The sequence below is a fragment of the Oryx dammah genome, unplaced genomic scaffold (assembly GCF_014754425.2).
Source record: "Oryx dammah isolate SB20612 unplaced genomic scaffold, SCBI_Odam_1.1 HiC_scaffold_2, whole genome shotgun sequence".
In the NCBI taxonomy this organism is placed as follows: Eukaryota; Metazoa; Chordata; class Mammalia; order Artiodactyla; family Bovidae; genus Oryx; species Oryx dammah.
In genome coordinates, this window is record NW_024070186.1 from 13,640,337 (window position 1) to 13,664,621 (window position 24,285).

The 24,285-nt window shown below is 46.2% G+C and overlaps 1 protein-coding gene across 1 annotated transcript in view; it reads left to right on the forward strand.

The window, feature by feature from the left end:
- Positions 1–28: 28 nt before the first annotated feature.
- The window catches only part of LOC120883082 (heat shock transcription factor 2 binding protein), an 85,262-nt gene continuing 61,005 nt past the window's right edge, over positions 29–24,285 (forward strand). Inside the window, exons 1-4 of the mRNA XM_040267011.1 lie at positions 29–162; positions 908–1,162; positions 1,913–2,063; positions 18,150–18,253. Of these exons, the coding sequence (XP_040122945.1) occupies positions 1,127–1,162; positions 1,913–2,063; positions 18,150–18,253 (291 nt within the window). The 5' untranslated portion in view covers positions 29–162; positions 908–1,126. The remainder of the gene's footprint in view (positions 163–907; positions 1,163–1,912; positions 2,064–18,149; positions 18,254–24,285) is intronic.

Here is a 24,285-nt window from a genome sequence, read left to right on the forward strand (position 1 = left end):
GGCTGATGGCGTCACAAAGGCGTCGGCCGCCGCTCGCAGCGCGTTCTGGGAGCTAGCGCGGCTGCCGAGGCTGCCGGCTGAGCGGCTCGTCCCTGGTTAACGGCGCGCCTCTCCGCCTCTGCCGTCTCTCGGTAGTCAAAGCTCGTGGCCGTTGACGGCGGGGTTAGCCGGCGTTGCGAGTTGGCCGGGAAGAGTCCGATAGCCAGTTTTATGTGGTCTAGAATCTTTGCGCCCACTCCACTAAATCCTGGTCCGATTGGCAGCTGTTCCCCGGGAGACGCGGCATCGAGTCTTGAATAGCTTCGGACTCCTCGGCCGCCAGGGCGGGGTGGAGGCTGGGGAGAGAGGCTGCCCTTGGGAATTTTGGCGGGATGTTGTGGGCAGCCCCCTCGAGGGCCGCTCTGGTCTCAGCGACCGGCGACCCCCAGTGCCTGGGCCCCGGCCGCGAGGACTGAGAGCGTGAGCTTGAGGTCCGCCCGCGGGCCTGGAGGGCACGCACGCTGGGCACTTGGCCGTGTCAGCTCGCGGCCGGCTTCAGACAGACAAAGTCCTAGTGGTATAGTAACTGGTACCTTTGAACGCACGGGCACTGTGCGAACTCAGTGGATGTATAGGGGCAGCTGAATGGACGGGGCGATGTGTCCCATTTCAGCCGTTTCAGTTACGTACCAGCGGACTGGACTAAGTCTCCCTATCGAGGGCAGACCTCTCGAGCAGTCTGTTGTCAGAAAGCTTTGGCCTTTGCTCATGGAGCTGGGAGCTGAGTGCAGGAGCCAGGCGGCCGACTGCTGGTTCCTTTGAACCTGTCACCCCTTGGTCTGACATCCCTTGCCGAACGGGAAGGGCCTTATTCGATTTATTTCACTGGACACTTACGCGAGGGTCTCACTGTCCTTGTACTTTGCAGTTAACAAAGTTTACGAGTCTGGTTAAGCCAGAAGAGCCAACGCGGGATCCCGCCGACCCATTCTGGGTCTTTCAGCCGAGAATGCTTTGAAAACTGCGGGGCCTGAGCCTCGCGGCTCTCCGTACCTGACTCTTGGCGTGGACGCGTTCCCGCGCTTTCTGGCGTGAGGGTCAGAGGGCGCGCCGCCGCCCAGGCGCAGGAGCGGAGGCCGAGGCAATCATGAACGAGGCTGGCGGCGCTGAGGAGGCCTGTCGGGTTAGTTTGGGCATCCAGGTCTCGGCCTGTGAGCTCTAGCTGTCGCCCTCCGCTCCCCCACACCGCTCCTGGGTGCCGTCCAGTGTGCTCGGGAGGGCCCTGGGCGTCGTCCGCAGACAGCGTGCCTTGGGTAGGGGATGGGAGGCGGCAACCCCTGCCTTGGAAAATTTTCCCAAATTCTCGGGTGTGCGGGTCCAGGGGGCCGCGCAGGGGGCGGTGGGCGTGCTCCTGTGACCCGGGCCTGGTCGCCCGCGAGGCCTTGGCTGTGTTGGACTTGTCAGCCTCAGGGGTGCCCAGCTGTCGAGTTCAGATCCTGGTTGTGTCCCCAGTCCTGGGATTCCCGAGAGTCACCTGGCTTCCCTGTTTCCCCGTTTCCCAGGGTTGTGGTCAGTACGAAGCAGGGCGGCCTGCAAAGGGCCTGGCGCACCCAGGACGCATTCACTCCGATGCCTTTCTCGCCCTCGCCTGATAGCTTGCTGCCGGAGCATTAAGAAAAAGTTGCCCGCGTTTTCTTTGGCGTTCTGGAATAGGGCCTTGCTTTCACTTTAAAAAAACTAGCTTACAGTGTGAAGGCTGGGGCTTGAGCTATCTGGATGTAATATACATAGAAAACAGTACATTAGGTAAAGACAAGCTTTGAAACTGTTTTGAGCACATGAGGCCTTAAAGAAAAGGAAGCAAGCTGAGTTGGGCTGCTGGTTTTAGTCATCTGAGGAGACCTGTGATCTTGAGATCTGCTTGTTTTTCTAGCACATGGGAACTAAAGAAGAATTTGTTAAAGTCAGAAAGAAGGACCTGGAACGACTGACAACTGAAGTGATGCAAATACGGGACTTCTTACCCAGAATACTAAATGGGGAAGTACTGGAAACCTTCCAGAAATTAAAGATTGTAGAAAAAAGTGAGTCCTACTTCATCTTCAGCAGTCACTGATGGTGACAGCAGTGTGTTTCAGCAGGTTTTCCTTATGTAAATAACTGGGAAGTGATTGTAAATAAACTTTAAGATACTGTTACAGTCTTTGTAATTACCTTTGGGAAAGTCAGATAAGACTTAAGAATGGGAGGGGCCCACAAATGAGTAACTTGGCTTTGTGTAGGTTCCTGTTGGAGGAAGGGTTGCCAACTTTCTGAATATCTGTTCCCAGCTCTTTACCTTTTATCTTTGGCAGAAGAATTTTATATTTTTATTATTTAAAAGCACTGTTATAAAAATTAAGTCCTTTCTTGTATAAATACATACACTCTTATACAAGATCCTCTTACGCAAAGGATCCTTTTTTGTAAAAGGATCTTGCCATTTAGCAACCTTGCATGGATTCAGGCGTGTCTGTAGAGATATGGTCTCTCTCCTGTTTATTATCCTGCCTGTTTGTTCTCCCTTAGGAGTCCTCAGATGCACCCTCCCTGGCCTGTGGTGTGCTCTGTGAGGCGGGCTCCTGCAGATTGTGTGCCTCTTCCTTGCTGGTTGCCAGTGAGGACTCACCGAGAGAAGGAAGCCATGGGCAGGAGGAGTTGGGGGTGTTTCCTCATGCTCCCTCCACAGCTGTGACCTGTGCCCAGGGGCCTCCTCCACATTCCCAGCTCTCACCAGGCTGTAGGAACACTGTCCCCTCTCCTCCTTTCAGCTGGAGGGCTGCTGCCAGTCCCAGCTGCCTTACCATCCTGGTCGGGTCTCTGGCCCCTGCTCATCCTTCTGTAAGTAGTCCTTTCCATAAAGTCCACAGCAGGGCTTCTTTTGTTTCCCCCTGGGACGTTGCCAGGTATGCCCCCATCACTGGTTACCATAGCTCCAGGTCACTGTCGACCTCACGTGCATTCAGCAGCCTCAGAAGAGCAGTCAGTCATCTTGTGTGCCTGTGTCATTAGCGAAGGAAAGTGCTGATGAGCAGCTGAGGATGTTAGCCTGCTGGGTAGGTATACTTCTCATTGCAGATTAACACACTGGCATTCTGGAAAACACATCAGGAACTTCTCATGAGCTGGTTAGCATTTGGAGATTAATCCTCTGTCAAAATCAAACTAGTGGTTACAAAAGTGAGGTCCGTAACTGCATCTGTGGTGACGTGATCACAGGCAGACTTTAGGAGGTCTTGCCTCACAGTCCTTGGCCTCCCCAGCCATGTCATCACCCCCTTTCCCATTGGTCTTCTCTGTGGGTTCATCGTCCTCTGCAGCAGCTGTCCAGCTAGGGGAGGCGCTCAGGCTCTTCTGCCCTTACCGCGTGGCCCCTCTGAGGGCAGTCTGCACACTGGTAGCTTCAGTTGCCGTCTTGATGCCAGTAGCTCCTAGGCTTTCCTCTAGCCTCACTTCTCCAGGGTCAGGGTCGTTTCTGACTCCTACTTGGCATTTCTTCTTACTTGTTTCACATTCACTTCAGATTCTAAGTGTTTGCCTTAGTGTGATCGGCCTGTAGCCTTCAGGAAGGACCTGTGTTCTGACGAGGTCAGGTTACTGGCTGGTTGCAATGAGAGGGACCACTCACTGCAGCAGAGGAACCATGGGCATCCTGCCACCAGAGGAAGAGACAAGTGTTGCTCTAGGATTTGGGACGGGGCGGAGTGTAGATGGCATGTCGGCGAGGTTGTGTTCTCATGGGCTCCACGTGGAGTAGGGCTGTGTGTGAAGGGGTCAGCACCGGGTCTCACCACAGTGGCCCCAGGTCCTGTTTCCTTGGAAACTGAAAAACGTAGATAGAAGAACATGAGGTCTAGGAACCTTTTATTTGAAGCCCTGCAGCCAGCTGGCTGTTCAGGCCGGGCTCCCTGTCATAGCAACTGCCATCCTACAGGCGAGTGCGTGTGTTTCTTCCTCCTCACCAGTATAAGTCCAAACAGCAAAAGTTCTGGTAGTCCGGGGTTTTACAGGGTAAAACAAACCAGCCACCACTGAAGGAGGGGTCATCATGACAGTTTCCTCTCACAGTGTGTCCTTGGTAGAAACATTGTTTCCTGTTAACTTGGCAGCCAGCTTTCTGTGTCTGTTCTCCAAGCCCAGCAGATTGTAGGACAGATTTTCACTTTCTCAGAGCGAGGCAGTGTTACTTTCTCACATCTGACGCATGCTATCCCTCCCCCACCCCCGGACACTGGACTTTCCTAGCCTCCCAGGGCACTGCCATCCAGAGACCTGGGATCTTCCTTGTTGCCCACCTCTCTTCTCACTCTTCACTCCCCTTCTACCCGCTACCTGTCTCCGGTGAGTCTTGTACCTTTTTCCTCATGGATGCATCAAGAATTCCTCAGCTGCCTCCACTGTCACTGCCACCACCCATGGCCAGGCCCCTGTCATTTTGCCTGAATCCCTGCTTCCCGATAGCAGTCACTCATTGCCACTCTGAATACTATAGCCTGATTGGTTTTTGACAATTCAGTTCGATTTTGTCATTCCCCTTCTTACATCAGTTATCAGTGGCTTCTCCTTGCTCTTCAGATAAAGACCAAAAAAACAAACCCCTACGCAAAATCTCTCCCACCTTAAACCTTAACACTATACCACAGCTTGAAAGGCTTTGTGTTATTGGACTTAACCTCCTACCCAGACTCACTTCTTATCTAACTGCCTAACCGTTATCTGTCTTCCTGTTAGGTGCTCTCATAATATCCTGTACTTTTCCATCAGACAGTATGGTTTTAGCCCCCTCTTAGAGTGTAAGTTGGTTTATTGTCTGAGTCTGGCTGATTCCTTGAGGAATCACATGAGTTGGAGCTCTGAGAACAGGTCCCTCAGAGCCTGTCCAAGGATCGCAGGGCAGCAGCAGGAGCTGTGTAGCACATGCTTATCCCCTGTCTCCCTGGCCTGTGGTCCAGGGTGTGCCTCCCATCTTAACCAGTGACAAGAGCAATGTGAAGATAGGAATGGGTGCCGGCAGGGAAGAAGGAGGGGGAAGCCATACACCTGACTTCAGGGCAGGTTTCTTCAGAGAACAGGTGTGGGTTTTGGATGGGCTCAGGCTGCACAGGCCAGCCAGGGAACTTAGGATGGTGTGATGGGTGTCAGGTCTGCCTTTCGCATAGGAGCTTAGTTTCCTGTGGGAAACTGGGCAGGTAGGTGGTAGAGGCTGGAATAATCCTGCAAGGGTATTGCCTGAGAATCTTTAGGGAACGGATGAGCATCGAGGGTAGTAGAGGCAACATTAGAAGGAAAAGGGGAAGACTTTTTAGGCTAGGATGTGGCATGTTGAAAGTCACAAATGGGGGTGAGCAGGGTTGGATGTGAGTTAAGCTCATTTTCCTGCTTGACAGGTGGAATTGAGGTAGGGGTAGTGCAGATGCAGATATGTGAGCAGTTGATAGAAGACAAAATGATGGATTAAGTTTGAAAGGAGAGGCAGTTGGAAATGACGTCTAAATAGTGATCAAAAGGACATTTTCAGGGGAATGATTTTGTATCTGAGTGTAGGACATGTTGAGGATTTGGTTGGCAGATGGAGAATTAATGTAGACTGCTCATCAAGGAAGGTCTCAAGTTTATGTGAGGGTATGGACTCTGCCTTGTGACAGGATGTGAGGGGAAGTGGTTGGTCTGAGAGTAGCTGGGGGCCAAGTGCAGCGGGAGGAGTCCGAGGATGGAGTCCTCTGCAAGCTGCTGCTCGTGAACGTCTACAGCGAGGGTGGCAGCGCTCACCTCGCTGCAGGTGTAGAGGTTGAAAGTGGCATCCTCTTTGGCACGTGCTTGACCTAGGCATGCCTAGGATGCCCTCCCTCAGGTGGAGGGGTCCTGGCCGTCCACATGATGACTGCGGGGCTTCACAGTCCTCACCGAGGGTGTGGCAGCTGGCTGCAGAGTTGCGCTGCCAGTGGGGCAGGGTCAGCCCTTCTGACTCCCGCGTTGCTCAAGGTCAGCTGTGCACAGTGGAAGTGAGCTCACCCCTTCTCTCCCATCCCTCCCGGGCTTATTCTTCCAGCAGTGAAGGAGTTACTACCACATCAGTGTGTGTCAACAGTTTGTTTTAAACTAGGAGAGTCCTGCCTTTTTTTATTTAAATGAAAGTTTGTGTAGTATGTGGTTGTTCAACCTGTAAAATAAATGGAGGTTGTATTTTATGCATAATTATTTGAAAAATTCAGTTTCGTATCACTTATTTTTAAAATCAGTGGGTACAATGAAGGTTTTTGATGAAAACAAAAGGGTACTATTAGAGATTTTGGAAGACAGTTGTAGTACTCAATGTCCTATTTCTATTTTCATGCTTTTTTTTTTTTTTTAAATCACACTGTGCAGCTTGTGGGATTGTGGTTCCTGGTGAGTGAAAGCTCAGAGTCCTTGCCACTGGACTGCCAGGAAATTCTCTCCAGTTTCACTTTTCATTTTGGTTGTTAAGTAGCAAGAAAAAGACAAATCCCAGCGGTGAGTTGCAAATGAGAAAGCTTTTAAACCACTCACTGTGCAACATCAGGATGGTTTTCAATTAAACTGATCTTGAAGCTTGGAATCAGATACTATGTTTCTCAATTAAGTCACAAAGTCTAATTTCTTGTCTTTCCTAGTTGACCTGTTCATTTTAGAGAGAGATGATGGAAAGGCCACTCAGCCTGTTTAAACTTCCATTGTCTTATAGAAAACACTCTCCAAATGCATTATATTGCACTTGAGATGCTAAACAGTACACTCTGAGGACAACTTGCCACCTTAGTGGTGGTCTGTCAGAGTCATCCGAATCATTGAATTTTACATGTTGACACTAGACATAAACTGCAGTCTCACTGCTGACATTTTAAAATTTGCAACATTAGTTTTAACTTTACAGACTTCCTTGTTTAAATAAGTATGTCTAAATGTCAGCACTGTGAACCAACTTGATTTGTACATTGACTCTCAGCAGTGACTACAAAGGCGTGCAGCCATGATATACTGGAGAGTTTATTTGACTAGTTTTTTTAGCAGTGGAAAAAATTATTTTGTATAATTTAAAATCTGTACAGCAGCACCTTGCGCTGTGAGCACAGTACAGCAGCACTTGCTGTGATGGGGGTGGTGGCGTATCATTTGTGCTGTCTGTGTTTGTGTTGCAAATAGCCACCAGCCATCTATGCCAAACTGACCCAGTGCCGTTATCGGAAAGACAGTTTTTCCCTCCTGTGCTAGTGTCTTTTGTCATGGTGGCTATTTATGTACGTACGGGTCTGAGTCTTAGTTCTTTATTAGTTTTATGGTTTATTTTAAAATTATTTTTATATATTAGTATTTATTAGTTTTTTGTATTGATTTTCTACTTGCTGATGTTTTTACTCTAGCTCCCTAATAAAACTCTTGTTGCTCGTTTCTGGAGCATACTGATCACAGTTATTTCAGAGTTTGAGTCTGATAAATCTACTCTCTGGATCACCTGTTGATCTGCTTATATTGTCTATTTTTCCTCTTGGTAGTCCTGGTAATTTTTATTATTATTATTATTGATTAATGGATTTTTAAAAAATGGAGTGTGTCGAGGCTCTGGAAAGTGATATTTTTCTCCAGTAAGGATTTCCCCCCCTGGCTTCTCTCAGGATGGAGTCCGAGTAGATCACTGTAACCCAGTTGGGTTGAGCTGGTTCATTGCTGGTTTCGGTCTTGGTTTGAGCTGGCCTGTTTCTAGTTCTTTCTCCCTCTTAGGGTTTTGGTTCTTCTAGGGGATCTATCTGAGAGCTTGAGTCGTTTCTCAGAGTCCTTCCGTCCAGGAGGCGCTGACCTTCAGTTCTGATCTCTCCAGTGCCATGAGACTGCTGATAGCTCTACGTGGCCTCCTGGGCTCTCTCCAACCCCTCCCCGCCCCAGCCCCTCACCCTATTCAACCCCCCCCACCGCCCAACTGCCTTCCTCTGTAGCTGCTCTATCCCTTACATGCTACTGAGTGCCTGTGCGGTCTCAGCTGTCTCACAGCTCTGTGCTCAATTGCCTCTGCCTGGCGAGAAGCTCTTCTTGGCCTTGCTGCTTCTGCCTGTGCGGGTGCTTGGGGAAGAGCGGCTGGAAGGCTGGGCTTGCTCCTTCAGTGCACTCCCTCTCCTCTGGAGGGTCCTGGCTCTCAAGGCCTGTGTAGTGTGGTGACTCAGATACTTTGAAACAGCTCTTTGTGGTTTGTTCAGATTCTACTTCCTTCTTGTTCTTGGAGGAAGATTGATTTGGTCAGTCACTGTGCTAGCTGGAAGTGGAAGTTCTTCCACGTATGTTGTTATGACTTTTTAATTGTTACAAACATATTGGGATGTCATACAGAAAATACAGGCTATGGAGACATTCTAAAGATACATGACAATTAAATGCAATACCTGAAGCTAGACTCGATGCTATACCTTGAAGGAAAAAAAATACTATAAAGGGCAATCTTAGGTCAAATGACAAAATTCTAATGTCCATGGTAGATTAGATAAAGGTATTAATTTGTCTGAAGCTGACAGCTGTTTATACTGGGTATCTAAGACAGTATCCCTATTGGAAAATATTCCCTACGTATTCAGAAGTAAAGAACCGTGCTAATGTAACTTACCCTGTGGTGGTGGTGGTGGTGAAGTCACTCAGTCGTGTCCGACTCTTTGCGACCCCGTGGACTGTAGCCTACCAGGCTTCTCCGTCCGTGGGATTCTCCAGGCAAGAATACTGGAGTGGGTTGTCATTTCCTTCTCCAGGGGATCTTCCCGACCCAGGGATCAAACCCAGGTCTCCCGCATTGGAGGCAGATGCTTTAACCTCTGAGCCACCAGGGAAGCCTTACCCTAAACTGGCTGAAAAATATAGTGTGTATGTGCTTGTGTATGGTCCAAATGATGAGTGAATGTGGTGAAATGTTAACTGTAGGTAAGTCTGTGTAATGGGTACATGGATGTTCCTTGTATTATTTTAATCCATGCAACATTTTGTAAGTTTGAAATTATTTCCAAATAAAACATTGTAAAAACATATTATAAAAAGGAAATACTAATTAAATGTTTACAGAACCATAGGCATTCCTGAGGTGCTTGGGTTCTTAGCAGTGGGGTTTGGAAAGCACTGCACTCCATGATTTCTAAAGCATTTGTGGGGTTGTTTTGAGATTAATTTCCCAAGTTTGATATGAATGAGAAGGCGGACCTTTGTTTCTGCTCAGAGTAGAATTATTCTAGCCCAAAAAAGTATGAACTAGAGAGAGAATTGTTAGAGCATAGGATAATCATTAAAGAGTGAGTGCCAAGAAGAGATGTCTTGTTAGAGGCGTTATGACTTGTCACTACTTTCTATCTGGCTGTGCTGGGTCTTCACTGTGGCACGTGGGCTTCTCCAGGTACAGTGCACTGGCTTCTCTCGTTGTGTCCTGGGGGCTCCAGTGCAAGGCTCAGAAGCTGCCCCACAGCATGTGGGATCCTCGTTCCCTGACCTGAGATCAAACCCAAGTCTGTTGCATTGGAAGGCAGACTCTTAACCACTGGACCAGTAGGGGAATCACCCCAAAAGAGATTTAATTTGATCAGAAGTTTATTATTAGCTTCCCTGATGGCTCAGCTGGTAAAGAATCTGCCTGCAATGTGGGAGTCCTGGGTTCAGTCCCTGGGTTGGGAAGATCCACTGGAGAAGGGGACGGTAACCCACTCCAGTATTCTTGACTGGAGAATCCCATAGACAGAGGCATCTGGTGACCTACAGTCCATGGGGTCATAAAGAGTCAGACATGACCGAGTGACCAACACTTTCCTTTATTGTGGTCCAGATGAAGTACTAGCAGAAGGTATCAAGTCCAAGTCCTTGCAGGAAACAGAAGACGTAAACAGAGTATTGTGAGGACAGACCAAGGCGGCCAGGTTTGGGGCACCAGCAGTTGGGAAGCAAAGGCCCAGGACCTGGAGGAGTGGGGCGCTGTGGCCTCCCAGAGAGCAGGCAGGTTGGCAGGACGGTGGGTGCTCGGCACGGCCAAAGCCTCAGCTGCTTGAACCTGGCAGGGGCCACGCGGTGGGGAAGCAGATGTCCCAACCTGCCTCCTGTTCTCGTTGCCTGGGGGAGGCCCACTTTCCAAATTCTACAGGAATCCATTAGCAAGGGAGGCTGGTTGCTATGGACGTTGACTTCAAGCCTCTTACCTGTTGGGCCAGAGCAGGTTGGAGAGATCTGAAGGGCACATGGGGACTGTCCAGAATACACGGGATGGAAAAGGAGAAAATTGACTGTTAGGGGCTTACGGGCTGAGGAGCAGACAGCTAGCCAAGGTGGAAGCGGTAGAGATATGTAGTTGTTCAGTTGCACAGTTATGTCTGACTCTGCAACCCCATGGACGGCAGCATGCTAGGCTCCCTTGTCCTCTACTATCTCCCAGAGCTTGCTCACATTCTGGTCCATTGAGTTGGTGATGCCATCCAACCATCTCTTCCTCTGTTGTCCTTTCTTTCCCAGCATCAGGGTCTTCTCCAATGAGTCAGCTCTTCGTATCAGGTGGCCTCTGCATCAGTCCTTCCAATGAATATTCAGGGTTGATTTCCTTTAGGGCTGACTGGTTTGATATCCTTGCTGTCCAAGGGACTCTCAAGAGTCTTCTCTAGCACCACAACTTGAAAGCATTAATTTTTCAGCAATCAGCCTTATTTATGGTCCAGCTGTCACATCTGTATATGACTACTGGAGAAACCATCAGTTCAGTTCAATTGCTCAGTCATGTCCGACTCTTTGCGACCCTGTGAATCGCAGCACGCCAGGCCTCCCTGTCCATCACCAACTCCTGGAGTTCACTCAAACTCATGTCCATTGAGTCGGTGATGCCATCCAGCCATCTCATCCTCTGTTGTCCCCTTCTCCTCCTGCCCCCAATCCCTCCCAGCATCAGGGTCTTTTCCAGTGAGTCAACTCTTCGCCTGAGGTGGCCAAAGTATTGGAGTTTCAGCTTCAGCATCAGTCCTTCCAATGAATACCCAGGACTGATCTCCTTTAGGATGGACTGGTTGGGTCTCCTTGCAGTCCAAGGGACTCTCAAGAGTCTTCTCCAACACCACAATTCAAAAGCATCAATTCTTCGGCGCCCAGCTTTCTTCACAGTCCAACTCTCACATCCATACATGACCACTGGAAATACCATAGCCTTGACTAGATGGACATTTGTTGGCAAAGTAATGTCTCTGCTTTTGAATATGCTATCTAGGTTGCTCATAACTTTTCTTCCAAGGAGTAAGCATCTTTTAATTTCATGGCTGCAGTCACCATCTGCAGTGATTTTGGAGCCCCCCAAAATAAAGTCTGACACTGTTCCCACTGTTTCCCCATCTATTTCCCATGAAGTGATGGGACCAGATGCCATGATCTTTGTTTTCTGAATGTTGAGCTTTAAGCCAACTTTTTCGCTCTCCTCTTTCACTTTCATCAAGAGGCTTTTTAGTTCCTCTTCACTTTCTGCCATAAGAGTGGTGTCACCTGCATATCTGAGGTTATTGATATTTCTCCTGGCATTCTTGATTCCAGGTTGTGCTTCTTCCAGCCCAGCGTTTCTCATGATGTACTCTGCATAGAAGTTAAATAAGCAGGGTGACAATGTACAGCCTTGATGTACTCCTTTTCCTATTTGGAACCAGTCTGTTGTTCCATGTCCAGTTCTAACTGTTGCTCCCTGACCTGCAGACAGATTTCTCAAGAGGCAGGTCAGGTGGTCTGGTATTCCCATCTCTCTCAGAATTTTCCACAGTTTATTGTGATCCACACAGTCAAAGGCTTTGGCATAGTCAATAAAGCAGAAATAGATGTTTTTCTGGAACTCTCCTGCTTTTTCCATGATCCAGCAGATGTTGGCAATTTGATCTCTGGTTCCTCTGCCTTTTCTAAAACCAGCTTGAACATCAGGGAGTTCACGGTTCACGTATTGGTGAAGCCTGGCTTGAAGAATTTTGAGCATTACTTTACTAGCAAGTGAGATGAGTGCAATTGTGCGGTAGTTTGAGCATTCTTTGGCATTGCCTTTCTTTGGGATTGGAATGAAAACCGACCTTTTCCAGTCCTGTGGCCACTGCTGAGTTTTCCCAATTTGTTGGCATATTGAGTGCAGCACTTTCAGTATTTGAAATAGCTCCACTGGAATTTCGTTACCTCCATTAGCTTTGTTCATAGTGATGCTTCCTAAGGCCCACTTGACTTCACATTCCAGAATGTCTGGCTCTAGGTGAGTGATCACACCACCATGATTATCTGGGTCATGAAGCTCTTATTTGTACAGTTCTGTGTATTCTTGCCACCTGTTCTTAATATCTTCTGCTTCTGTTAGGTCCATACCATTTCTGTCCTTTATTGAGCCCATCTTTGCATGAAATGTTCCCTTGGTATCTCTGATTTTCTTGAAGAGATCTCTAGTCTTTCCCATTCTGTTGTCTTCCTCTATTTCTTTGCACTGATTGCTGAGGAAGGCTTCCTTATCTCTCTTTGCTATTCTTTGGAACTCTGCATTCAGATGCTTATATCTTTCCTTTTCTCCTTTGCCTTTCGCCTCTCTTCTTTTCACAGATATTTGTAAGGCCTCCTCAGACACCCGTTTTGCTTTTCTGCATTTCTTTTCCATGCGGATGGTCTTGATCCCTGTCTCCTGTACATTGTCACGAACCTCATTCCATAGTTCATCAGGCACTCTGTCTATCAGATCTAGTCCCTTAAATCTATTTCTCACTTCCACTGTATAATCATAAGGATTTGATTTAGGTCATACCTGAATGGTCTAGCGGTTTTCTCCACTTTCTTCAATTTCAGTCTGAATTTGGCAATAAGGAGTTCATGATCTGAGCCACAGTCAGCTCCCGGTCTTGTTTTTTGCTGACTGTATAGAGCTTCTCCATCTTTGGCTGCAGAGAATATAATCAGTCTGATTTCAGTGTTGACCATCTGGTGATGTCCATGTGTGGAGTCTTCTCTTGTGTTGTTGCAAGGAGTGTTTGTTATGACCAGTGCATTCTCTTGGCAAAACTCTATTAGCCTTTGCCCTGCTTCATTCTGTATTCCAAGACCAAATTTGCCTGTTACTCCAGGTGTTTCTTGACTTCGTACTTTTGTGTTCCAGTCCCCTAGAATGAAAAGGACATCTTTTTGGGGTGTTAGTTCTAAAAGGTCTTGTAGGTCTTCATGGACCCATTCAACTTCGGCTTCTTCAGCATTACTGGTTGGGGCATAGGCTTGGATCACCGTGATATTGAATGGTTTGCCTTGGAAACGAGCAGAGATCATTCTGTCATTTTTGAGATTGCATCCAAGTCCTGCATTTCGGACTCTTTTGTTGACTATGATGGCTACTCCATTTCTTCTGAGGGATTCCTGCCCACGGTAGTAGATATAATGGTCATCTGAGTTAAATTCACCCATTCCAGTCCTTTTTAGTTCACTGATTCTTAGAATATCGACGTTCATTCTTGCCATCTCCTGTTTGACCACTTCCAATTTGCCTTGATTCATGGACCTAACATTCCAGGTTCCTGTGCAATATTGCTCTTTACAGCATTGGACTTTGTTTCTATCAGCAGTCACATCCACAACTGGGTATTGTTTTTGCTTTGGCTCCATCCCTTCATTCTTTCTGGGGTTATTTCTCCACTGATCTCCAGTAGCATATTGGGCACCTACAGACCCGGGGAGTTGCCCTTTCAGTATCCTATCATTTTGCTTTTTCATACTGTTCATGGGGTTCTCAAGGCAAGAATACTGAAGTGGCTTGCCATTCCCTTCTCCAGTGGGCCACATTCTGTCAGACCTCTCCAGCATGACCCGCCTGTCTTGGGTGGCCCCACATGGCATGGCTTAGTTTCAGTGAGTTAGACAACGCTGTGGTCCGTGTGATCAGATTGGCTAGTTTTCTGTGATTATGGTTTCAGTGTGTGTGCCCTCTGATGCCCTCTAGCAACACCTACCGTCTTACTTGTAGCTTTGACTACACAGACCTTTGCTGGCAAAAGGATGTCTCTGCTTTTTAATATGCTGTCTAGGTTTGTCATAGCTTTTCTTCCAAGGAGCAAGCATCTTTTAATTTCATGGCTGCAGTTACTGTCTGCAGTGATTTTGGAGCCCAAGAAAATAAAATCTGTCACTGTTTCCGCTTTTCCCCCATCTACTTGCCATGAAGTGATGGATGCCTTGGTCTTAGTTTTTTGAATGTTGTTCAAGAGTTTTAAGCTGGCTTTTTTTCACTCTCCTCTTTCACCTTCATCAAGAGACTCTTTAGTTCCTCTCAGCTTTCAGATCACTCCTGACTACCCAGTTGTTAACATACTTTGTGCTAATAAATGAAAAGCAAAAGTCCCTAACTCTTTTGCTTAGGGAAACACTTTATCAGAATTCATTTGAATTCAACCAGATTGATCTTAGTTTTTTTGTGATAGAATTAAGTTGATATTCAATCAGGTAGGTATTCGTTGTATGCTGAGTATTTGTTAAGCTCTGCTAGGTGACCTGGGAATGTACACAGGATAAAGTCAGATCCTGTTCCTTGGTAATTCACAGGTAGATTGAGGAGCTCCTGCGTGGAGATGTGAAAAGATAGAGCCAAGTACAGTGGCGGCATCAGCCCAGGAGAGAGTCGTATTACTCACGTGTTGTTCTTAGGAAACAGTGCTCCAGTGGCCTTTACATTAGAAAAAGCAGCACATTTTTGGCTGTGCAGGAAGAAAAAAAATGCTACTTCCACATTCTTGTTCCAGCTCTCCTCCCCTACTCCTTTTGGTTTGTTTAAAGAATTGGACAGCTAATTAAAGTGTTGTTTGGCTAGAAATGCATTTAAACTCTTTAACTGAGGGTTTTTTTTTTTTTAATGAATCCTAGAATATTCTCATTTTTTCACTTTTCAACTTAAATATTTTGACAGGCTGATCAGGTTAAAATAAGGTCTTTAGAATAAGTCCTAGCCCAGTGTGACTGGTATCCTTATTAAAAGAGGAAAGCTGGACACTGAGGCCAGCATACACGGAGGGGAGGTGATGTGAAGAGACGAGGAGGCCAGGCACAGGGGAGGCAGGCGGGATTCTGCTGCCACAACCCAGGGAGGCCTGGGCCACCAGCAGGTGGGAAAGGCGGGGAAGGATCCGTTCTGAGCTGCAGCCTCCAGAACAACGTGAGGGTGAATTTCTGGTCTAAGCCATCCAGTCTGTGGGCTTTGTTAGGGCAGGTCTGGGGAACTAATACACCATCCAGATCTTGGCTCCTGGTGAGGATGGACTCTTACTATGAGATGAGATGGTGTCCGACTCTTTGCAACCCCGTGGACTGTAGCCTCTCTGTATCTTTCCTGTGAATAAGTTGATAGTCATTCTCATGTTATTAAAGCTATCAAAGAAGAATTCTGAGTTTCCGAAGATAAGTAGATGTTGAAATGGCCTGTGAGTTAGATTGTTTCTATATGTCAGTTGTCTTGGCCATCCTTTTACTCAAAGGTTAACAGATTTTTCTTCCTTCATTTTGAATACTAAAGCTTAGCCATTGAGATCCCATCTAAGCTGGGTGGCAGCCTCTTTTTGTTCTAATACTGAGACTGGTAAGATGATGTCTTGATCATAATGTCCCATTGTTTAGTCTCTAAGTCATGTCCAACTCTTTGCAACCCCCTGGACTGTAGCCCGCCAGGCTCCTCTGTCCGTGGGGTTTCCCAGGCAAGAATATTGGAGTGGGTTGCCATTTCCTTCTCCAGTGAATCTTCCCAACCCAGGGTTTGAACCCTCGTCTCCTGCGTTGGCAGGCAAATTCTTTACCACTGAGCCACCAGGGAAGACCATATAATGCACTGTATGTATTAGTGTATTATTTCTGTCTTTGATTTTTTAAAAAAACTGTAGAAGAATGAGACATAAAATAGCCAAGCTTTTTCTCTATTCAAGGATTAGCAGAAGACTATGTAAAGAACTGAAGTTCGTTTACGTGACAGATATTTATAAAGTGCCACTAGGTGCCATGTCCTAGGCATGTCGCTCATGTTCTAAGTATGTGGGATTATCAGCACACAGGAGGATGCATGCCCACCTGCTTTAGGGGCCAAGCTGAACAAGCGAGTCTTGTCAGGAGGTGGTGGCAGTGCTCCAGTTTGGCCCCCAGGTGGCGGCCTCCTCCTGAGAGCTGGGAGTGGGTGGCAACCCTGACACAGCCTTTGAATACTGTGGGGTCGAGTCGGACCGTTTACTTTTTGTTGTGTTAACCTACAGTAAGGTCATTAGCAGTTTTGTAGAGTGAGAGATTATGACATTATTGTGAAGAGTCTTCTGGGTGGTCTTAATTCCTCCATAGTTTTACACGTAAGACTTATAGGAGTGTGATTTCCTATCTTCTTTACCGTGTTTGAGGAATATACAGTTTAGTAATAGAAGAAAACATTAAAAGTTAACTGCAAAGAAAAAGTTTTATGCTATTAATAATTTTATCTTAGTTAAAAAAAATTTTTTTTTTGGTCTGTGACCATTTGCAGTTCATATTTCACTCATTATTATCTATGTTTTCATTTAACATTGTTACAAAACGCAGATACGCAGTTTTCAAAGCATAGCACTTGATCAGTATAGTTGGTTTCTTGGGTGGCCAGGACTAGTGGGACAAAATTAAGATTTCCAGCGTTAAGTCATATTGGGCGTGATACATCCTAAAAGGGCAGAAAAGAGAACTGGTGTGAAGGAGAAGAAGGGGATCCTATGCTGCTTCACCCGTTTCTAAGAAACTCATTTTAAGGGAAGCTTTGCCAGCGGATTCACAGTCATTAACTGAATATCTAGCTTTAGGTTTTAATCTCCTGCTCTGGCAAAGCATCTCTGGAAAATGTAATGAAAGTGTCAGTTGCTGAGTCGTGTCTGACTCTGTGGCCCCATGACTCTGTGATCGGAAATGGCAACCTACTCCAGTATTCTTACTTGGAGAAGTCCATGGACAGAAGAGCCTGGTGGGCTACAGTCCATGGGGTCGCAAAGAGTCAGACACAACTGAGCGATTTCCACCCCCAGGGGATTCTGATGTGCTGTAAAGTCTGAGAATCAATGTCCTATTTCAGTGAGTTACACCTGTAGCTCTGAGCACACCTCCACTCAGGTCTTGGTATATGTTAGCTTTGAAACGTGATATCGTAGTGATATATTAGTCTTTGGGATCAAGGCACTTAAAGCTTTTTTTGTTTTTTAAATGGGAAACACTTTAATAAGAGACTGTTTTCATAGGCAACCAATTAGCAAACTAATGAGCCATTTAAATTTCTTTACTTAAAACCAGTATTCAATAAAGGTGAACCCCAAATGCAGCCTCGTACTGCTGACCAGACTATGCACAGATGTCAGTGAGCGTGCCATGAGCGTGCTGTGTGCCAGTGAGGCGGACCCCCCACCCCCAGCCCTGGGCCCTGGCAAACAGAGAGCAGTGATTGTTCACTGGAGGCACTTAAGACTTTGAGTTACCTTTTTTCTTGGCTTTCTGAATGTCAGTGTTTCTGTAGCATACTATTTTTTATTTAAACTTGATTATCTGGTTGAGTTCAGATTCACGAACATGGATGTCTTTTGGGAATTTTGTTGGCCATGTGACTCATTATCTGGGCGAGTATGGTGGCGAGGAAGCGTGCCCTCCTCCCCGCCTCTCACTGTGGCCTTTTCTCTTCTCATCTCTGTGGCTGTTGCCTCACTGCCCCATTGACAACGGCGGCAGCTGTTGTCGTGGAGCCAGTCTGCCAGCGGGTGAGACAAGTGTGTGAATCAGCCCGGCTGGCACCATCTCCTTGCTGAACTGCCTTCTGCTTTTTATGGAGCACATAAGAGTGTGTGCCACGAGATGGTCAGGCTGCCCAGCCCTGCCTGCACTCCTTTAAACAACACTCTTTCCTAGAACTTTCAGTGTAAGTCTGGTGGTGAAACGAAGTCTTAAAGCAGAAAACAAAGAAGGTACTTTCTGCTATGGGCAAAAAAGAGACAAAAACTTAAAAAGCAGGATGTTAGAATGTTGGTTATCCCAGCACTGGTTATGTGAGAAATCCTACCTAAGAAATCAGGCTTTCCTAAGAGAAAATGAAGCAAAATACATGGTCAGGAGAGATCAGTGACTTGAAATACTGAGTATTCTTGTGTCTCTTGTAGACCTGGAGAGGAAGGAGCAGGAGTTAGAGCAACTGAGGATGGACTGTGAGCACTTCAGAGCCCGCCTGGAGTCCGTGCAAGCAGACAGCGTGAGGGAGAAGAAGGTACGATGCTCACCAGGCCACGGGAAGTGCCCGCTCCATGTTTGTGGCCACAGTCTAGCCCTTACGCCCCAAGACACTGTATTTTTAAATGTATTTATTCTGAATGGGTTGGAAAACAGTTGATCATTTGGATTTGACAACCATTTAACATGGAGGCTGTTTACTTGGTGCCTTTTGATAGTCACTTACTGTTAATTTCTGTGTTAAAAGACCAATCCATGTCATTAAAATTCATAATATAATAATCCTGAAAAAATCATGTAGTAATGATTTGTAATTAGAGTTAGATATATAAATAGAAACATCTGTAATTAGGAGGTCACTTCTGATATTTTGGAAATAACCAATTGCATTTCATTTTAATATTTGGGGAGACATAACATTTCTTAAAAACTATACATTTTCTTTTCATGGAATAAGTTATTTCCTCTTCTGTAAAGCTAGAGCTCTTTGGCCACTTCTGCTGGAATTTGGAGCTTGATTGTGGCTTTATTTTTGGACAGTACAATAGAAACTGGTGACAGCATCCAGGGCGTGTTGTTGCCTGTGTGCTGGGAGGTGTTCGTGACTGTCGTGCCGCTCACTGGTTTCTGCAGCACAGCTGGGTCAGCAAGTGCTGTGAACCTGGAGAGATGCTGGGAGCCTGGCTAGGTCCCACCGCCTGTGTGCTCAGCTCTGTTTCACGCCTCCTCCTTGTGTGGATGAGTTCTGAGTGTTTGTGGCTAAAGTGGAGGGTTCCCCAAACTGGTGGATTTTGTATAGACTTCATTTTTTCCCCACAGCGCTTAATTATTTATCAAGAATAACTGTTCCTTAGCCCAGATATACATAATTTCATAGTTAAGAAATACAGGTAAGTGACAAACTTGCATGGAACTCAACCCAGAGACATTCCTTACATTCCAGAATCACATTGCACTCTGAAAGATAGCAGCCTTCCTCCTTGCTGCAAAGTCTTTTATGGAATGTCTGTAGAAATTTCTGCATATGCCTTCTTTTGTGATTCAGCCAAAGCAAGCTTACAGAAAGCTGCAACTCCCAGGGGTACAGCAAGTGCTCCAACAATGTGAGATCGCAGACGCTTGGCCAGAGGACCATGCGTCTAAAGTTTCGTCAAAGAACTAGGAGCCCTGGTAGCTTTTCTCCTTGGCTGCTCAATGATGATGTCCTTCCAGACTGATAGACTCTAATATCAAGTAGGTAGGGAAGATCAGGGAAGAGTTTCAGTCTCAGAACTGTTAGGGTGTGTGTCACTTATCGAAAGCTGACATTGTAGCTCAGTCATACTCGATTTAGATCATGATAGACCAAGTGGGTGCATGATTAATTTGTCTGGACCTAAAAGTTTCATTGTCTAAAAGAAGTTGACCTGCAGGCAAGAAGGAATTGGATAAATGTGAACAATGCAATCCACTGATTCCGTTCTCCTTAAAATGCTGGGACATCTTGGCTAAGGCTGAAGCTTAAATTGGGCAGAATCTTAGATTTCTTGTTTCTTAAATTGATAAGCATAGGAAAAAAATGCATGTTTTGTTGGCATTTTAGATGTTATGCTAAAAATAAGCCACCCTGGGAAAGTGCCAGAATAAAGGGCAAACAGCTGCAGTGAAGTAGCGTCAGGTCACAGCATGGTTCTGCCCAGACACTTTGACCTTAGTTAAAAGGTGGGCGTATTTTAGGTTAAACTATTTCCAGTTAAGTTTCCTGTTTAATAGTCCCTCCTGTTTAACATGGGTGGGAGGCCCTGCGAGTGTTGTGTGACAGGGCTTGTCTCTTCCTGCTGTAGGGAGCTGGCCGCTGCCTTTTCTGCCCAGGGCTGAACAGATCGTGTGGCTAGACTCTGCAGGCTTATTTTAGAGTTGAGGAACCAGGAAAGAATGCAGGACTGGATCCTGAATTAGAGCATTGCTGGTAAGACTTCAGTCTGGGGAAAAGTCATGGGGAGAATGCAAACGTCACTCAAACCAGCATGTAAGGAAAGACCAGAGGTCAGAGTGTGGACTCAGAATTCTAAAGATGTGCGCTCACCCCCAGAGCTTAGTCCTAGGGACCAGCAAAGCTTGGCTCCTGCCCCCCCCCCCGTTGAGGTGTTTACTCAGTGGAGTCAGTGGAAGAGCCTCGATGGGTCTTGATGTGATCTAGGAGGCGGGCTGGGAGAGTTCTGGCAGTGGCAGCCTTTGAACCTGAGAAGAAAGAGCCAGTGAATTGTTGGGGGATATCTCTCTGAATGACTTTGGAAGGCTTGTGCTGTTGTTATAAAGCCATCTATGGCTTCCCACCATGTCTCTGCTGGCTGAGATTTTAGTGCCTGACCCTGCTTCCCCGTGTGTGTGGACTGGTCACAGACAATGGGCGGAGTCCCCGTGTTCCCTCCAAGGAGCTGCGTGTTTGTGGCTTACTTATGGCTTCATTCTCTGTGTGTTTTCTTATGGTGGCATCTTTCATACTAAATTAACTTAAATTCAGACTGCTAGTTTTGGTTTGTTGTTGTTCAGTAGCTCAGTCATGTCCGACTCTTCGACTCTTTGTGACCCCATGGACTGCAGCACACCAGGCTTCCCTGCCTGTCACCAACTCCTGGAGCTTGCTCAAACTCATGGGCATCGAATCGGTGATGCCATCCAACCATCCCATCTTCTACTGTCCCCTTCTCCTCCTGCCTTCAATCTTTCCCAGCATCAGGGTCTTTTCCAGTGAGTTAGTTCTTTGCATCAGGTGGCCAAAGTATTAGTTTCAGCCTCAGCACTGGTCCTTCCAGTGAATACTCAGGCCTGACTTCCTTTAGGATTGAGTGGTTAGATCTCCTTGCAGTCCAAGGGACTCTTGAGTCTTCTGCAACACCACAGTACGAGGGCATCAATTCTTCGATGCTCAGCGTTTTTTTATTATGCGACTCTCATACCTATACATGACTGCTGGAAAAACCATAGCTTTGACTATATGGATCTTTGTAGGCAAAGTAATACCTCTGCTTTGTAATATGCTGTCTAGGCTTGTTATGGCTTTTCTTCTAAGGAGCAAGCGTCTTTCACGGCTGCAGTCATGAAATATAGTTTTGGTTATCTATATTTAGTTTTTAACCTGTTAGGAAAGAGTCACTACTTTTCTGATAATAAACGGGAAGTTGTTGCAAACATTGTATATTATTTCAGGAAAATTTTTAAAGAAAAATTAACTGATAATATAGTTCAGTTAAAATCAGAAATGAACCTCAAAAATATCACAGTTTAAATATTCCCCCATTTAAGGACATTTGGGTTATTTCCATTATTTTTGGGGGGTATTATGAGCATCTGTATGTAGGTTTTTGTGTGAATGTATGTTTCCATTTCTCTGGGCTAAATGCCCAAGAGTGCAATTACTGGGTTGCGTGGTAGGTGCATGTTCAATTTTGTAAGAAATTACCCAGTTGTTTCTCAGAGTGGTCATGCCCTTCCATATCATCACCAGCCGTGCCGAGTGATTCACTTCCTCCACATCCTGATTAGCATTTGGTGTTCTCACTGTTTTTTATTCTAGCTGTTCTGATAGATGTGTTGTAGTTTTAATTTGCATTTCCCTGTTGGCTAATAATGCTGAACATCTTTTAATGTGCTTATTTGTTGTCTATATATTCTCTCCTATACAATATCTGTTTGTGTCTTTTGCCCGTTTTCTAGTTGGATTTTTTTTTTAACTTAAATTTGATGAGTTCCTAATATATACTAAGATCCTCTATGACCCACCTCCTAGAATAGTGGAAATAAAAACAGAAATAAACAAAGGGGACCTAATTAAACTTAAAGCTTTTGCATGGCAAAGGGAGCTATAAAAAAGATGAAAAGACAACCCTCAGAATGGAAGAAAATAATAGCAAGTGAAACAACTGACAAGATTAATCTCCAAAATATATAAGCAGCTCATGGAGCTCAATACCAGAAAAATGAACAACCCAATCAAAAATTGGGCAGAAGACCTAAAAAGACTTATCCAAAGAAGATATCCAAACGGCTAATAAGCGCATGAAAAGATGTGTTTTCATCACAACATTGTTCATCATTAGAGAAATGCAAACCAAAACTACAATGAGATATCGCCTCACGCTGATCAGAATGGCCATCATCAAAAAAAATTTACAAACAATAAATGCTGGAGAGAGGGTATGGAGAAAAGGGCACCCTCTTGCATTGTTGGTGGGAATGTAAAGTAATACAGCCATTATGGAGAGCAGTATGGAGATTCCTTAGCAAAATAGGAATAGACCTACCATATGAGCCAGCAATTGCACTACTGGACATATACCCGGAAGAAACCATAACTGAAGAAAGCGCAGGTACCCCAGTGTTCACTGCAGCACTGCTTGCAGTAGTTAGGACACGGAAGTGACCTAGATGTCCATCGCCAGATGAATGGATACAGAAATTACGGTACATGTATACAGTGCAATGTTACTCAGCTATAAAAAGAACACATTTGAGTCAGTCCTAAAGAGGTGGAGGAGCATAGAACCTATTATACAGAGAGAAGTAATTCAGAAAGAGAAAGTATTGTATTATATACAATATAAATATTGTGTAGTAACACATATATATGGGATCTAGAAAGATGATACTGATGAGTCTATTTTCAGGGCAGCAGTGGAGATCCAGACGTAGAGAACAGACTTTTGGACACAGCTGGGGAAGGAGAGGGTGGGACAGATGGAGAGAGTTGTGGAAACATATACCTCACTACATGTAAAATAGATAGCCAGTGGGAATTCGCTGTGTGACTCACGAAGCTGAGCCCGGTGCTCTGTGACAACCTAGAGGGGTGGGGCGGAGTGGGAGGTGGGAAGGAGGCTCAGGAGGAAGGGGACACATGTGCGCCTACGGCTGATTCATGTTGATGTCTGGCAGAAACCAACACAATGTTGTAAAGCAGCTATCCTCCAATTAAAAATAAATTAATTACAAGATAAAGTGCTCTCGATATGTTCTAGGTGAAAGGTGAGCGTTATTGTGAATGGAATTATTTTCTTTGAGTTCTTGATATCATTGTACAGTTTGTACAGCCCTGTGTCAGGGCACATCTGCCTGCAACCGCCAGATGTGACCGCAGAAGACAGTTCTGATGGTCATTCCCAACAGTTCTCGTTGATCTTACAGAAGAGCCAAGATAACCAGACTAATCACAGTGCAGCCTGCTTCAGTTGTGAGAAAAGCTGGAATTCTGAAGGAAAGGCTGTGAGTCAGTGTTTGCATATGTCACCACGGCTTGAGTGGCTGAAGTGCACATTTAGGAACCAGGCTTCCGTCCTGATGAAGGCAGATATTAAAGACCCAGAGTTAATAAATCACATAAAGCAGTTTTAGCAAGTGTCCTAGGCTTGGGGACCATTTTTCTCAAGTAAATATGACTGTGTGGTGGCTCAGATGGTAAAGAATCCACCTGCAGTGTGGGAGACCTGGATTCGATCCCTGGGTTGGGAAGATCCCCTGGAAGAGGGCATGGCAACCCACTCCAGCATTCCTGCTTGGAGAATCCTAGGACAGAGGAGCCTGGTGTGGGCTCCAGTCCATGGGGTCTCAAAAGAGTTGGACACAGCTGAGTGACTAGCACTTATAAAGTCAGGAAACCTCAGGAAACATGGAGAGTGATACTGGCACTGATGGTTGGGGGGCGGGAACTCCCACACCAGCCAAGATTCACCTGAAAGCGAACCTCTAGGAATGCTTGTGTGGACAGAGGCCACGTCGGAGTGGCGGCGGCCTTGATAAGAACCCTGGCTGACTTGTCAGCTGTTCCTTCGGGGGCTATGGGAGATTGAGAAATCTGGGCTCCATCTTCCTGAGATGCTGGGCTTGGCTTGCTGGGTCAGAGCATGCCCAGGAGGCCCTTCCTCCTCACTCCTCTCCTTCTTCCGCTCCCATCTTTCCTGCCTGCTCTTGACTGTGTCACCTGGCATTTTTACATCAGAAATACTTCTCTATGAGAGGATTTCTGTGTTGGCTTGTTACTTTCTTCAGGTGTCGTAGGCGGTGCTGTCCTGGGTATAGCCACTAGGACCTGAG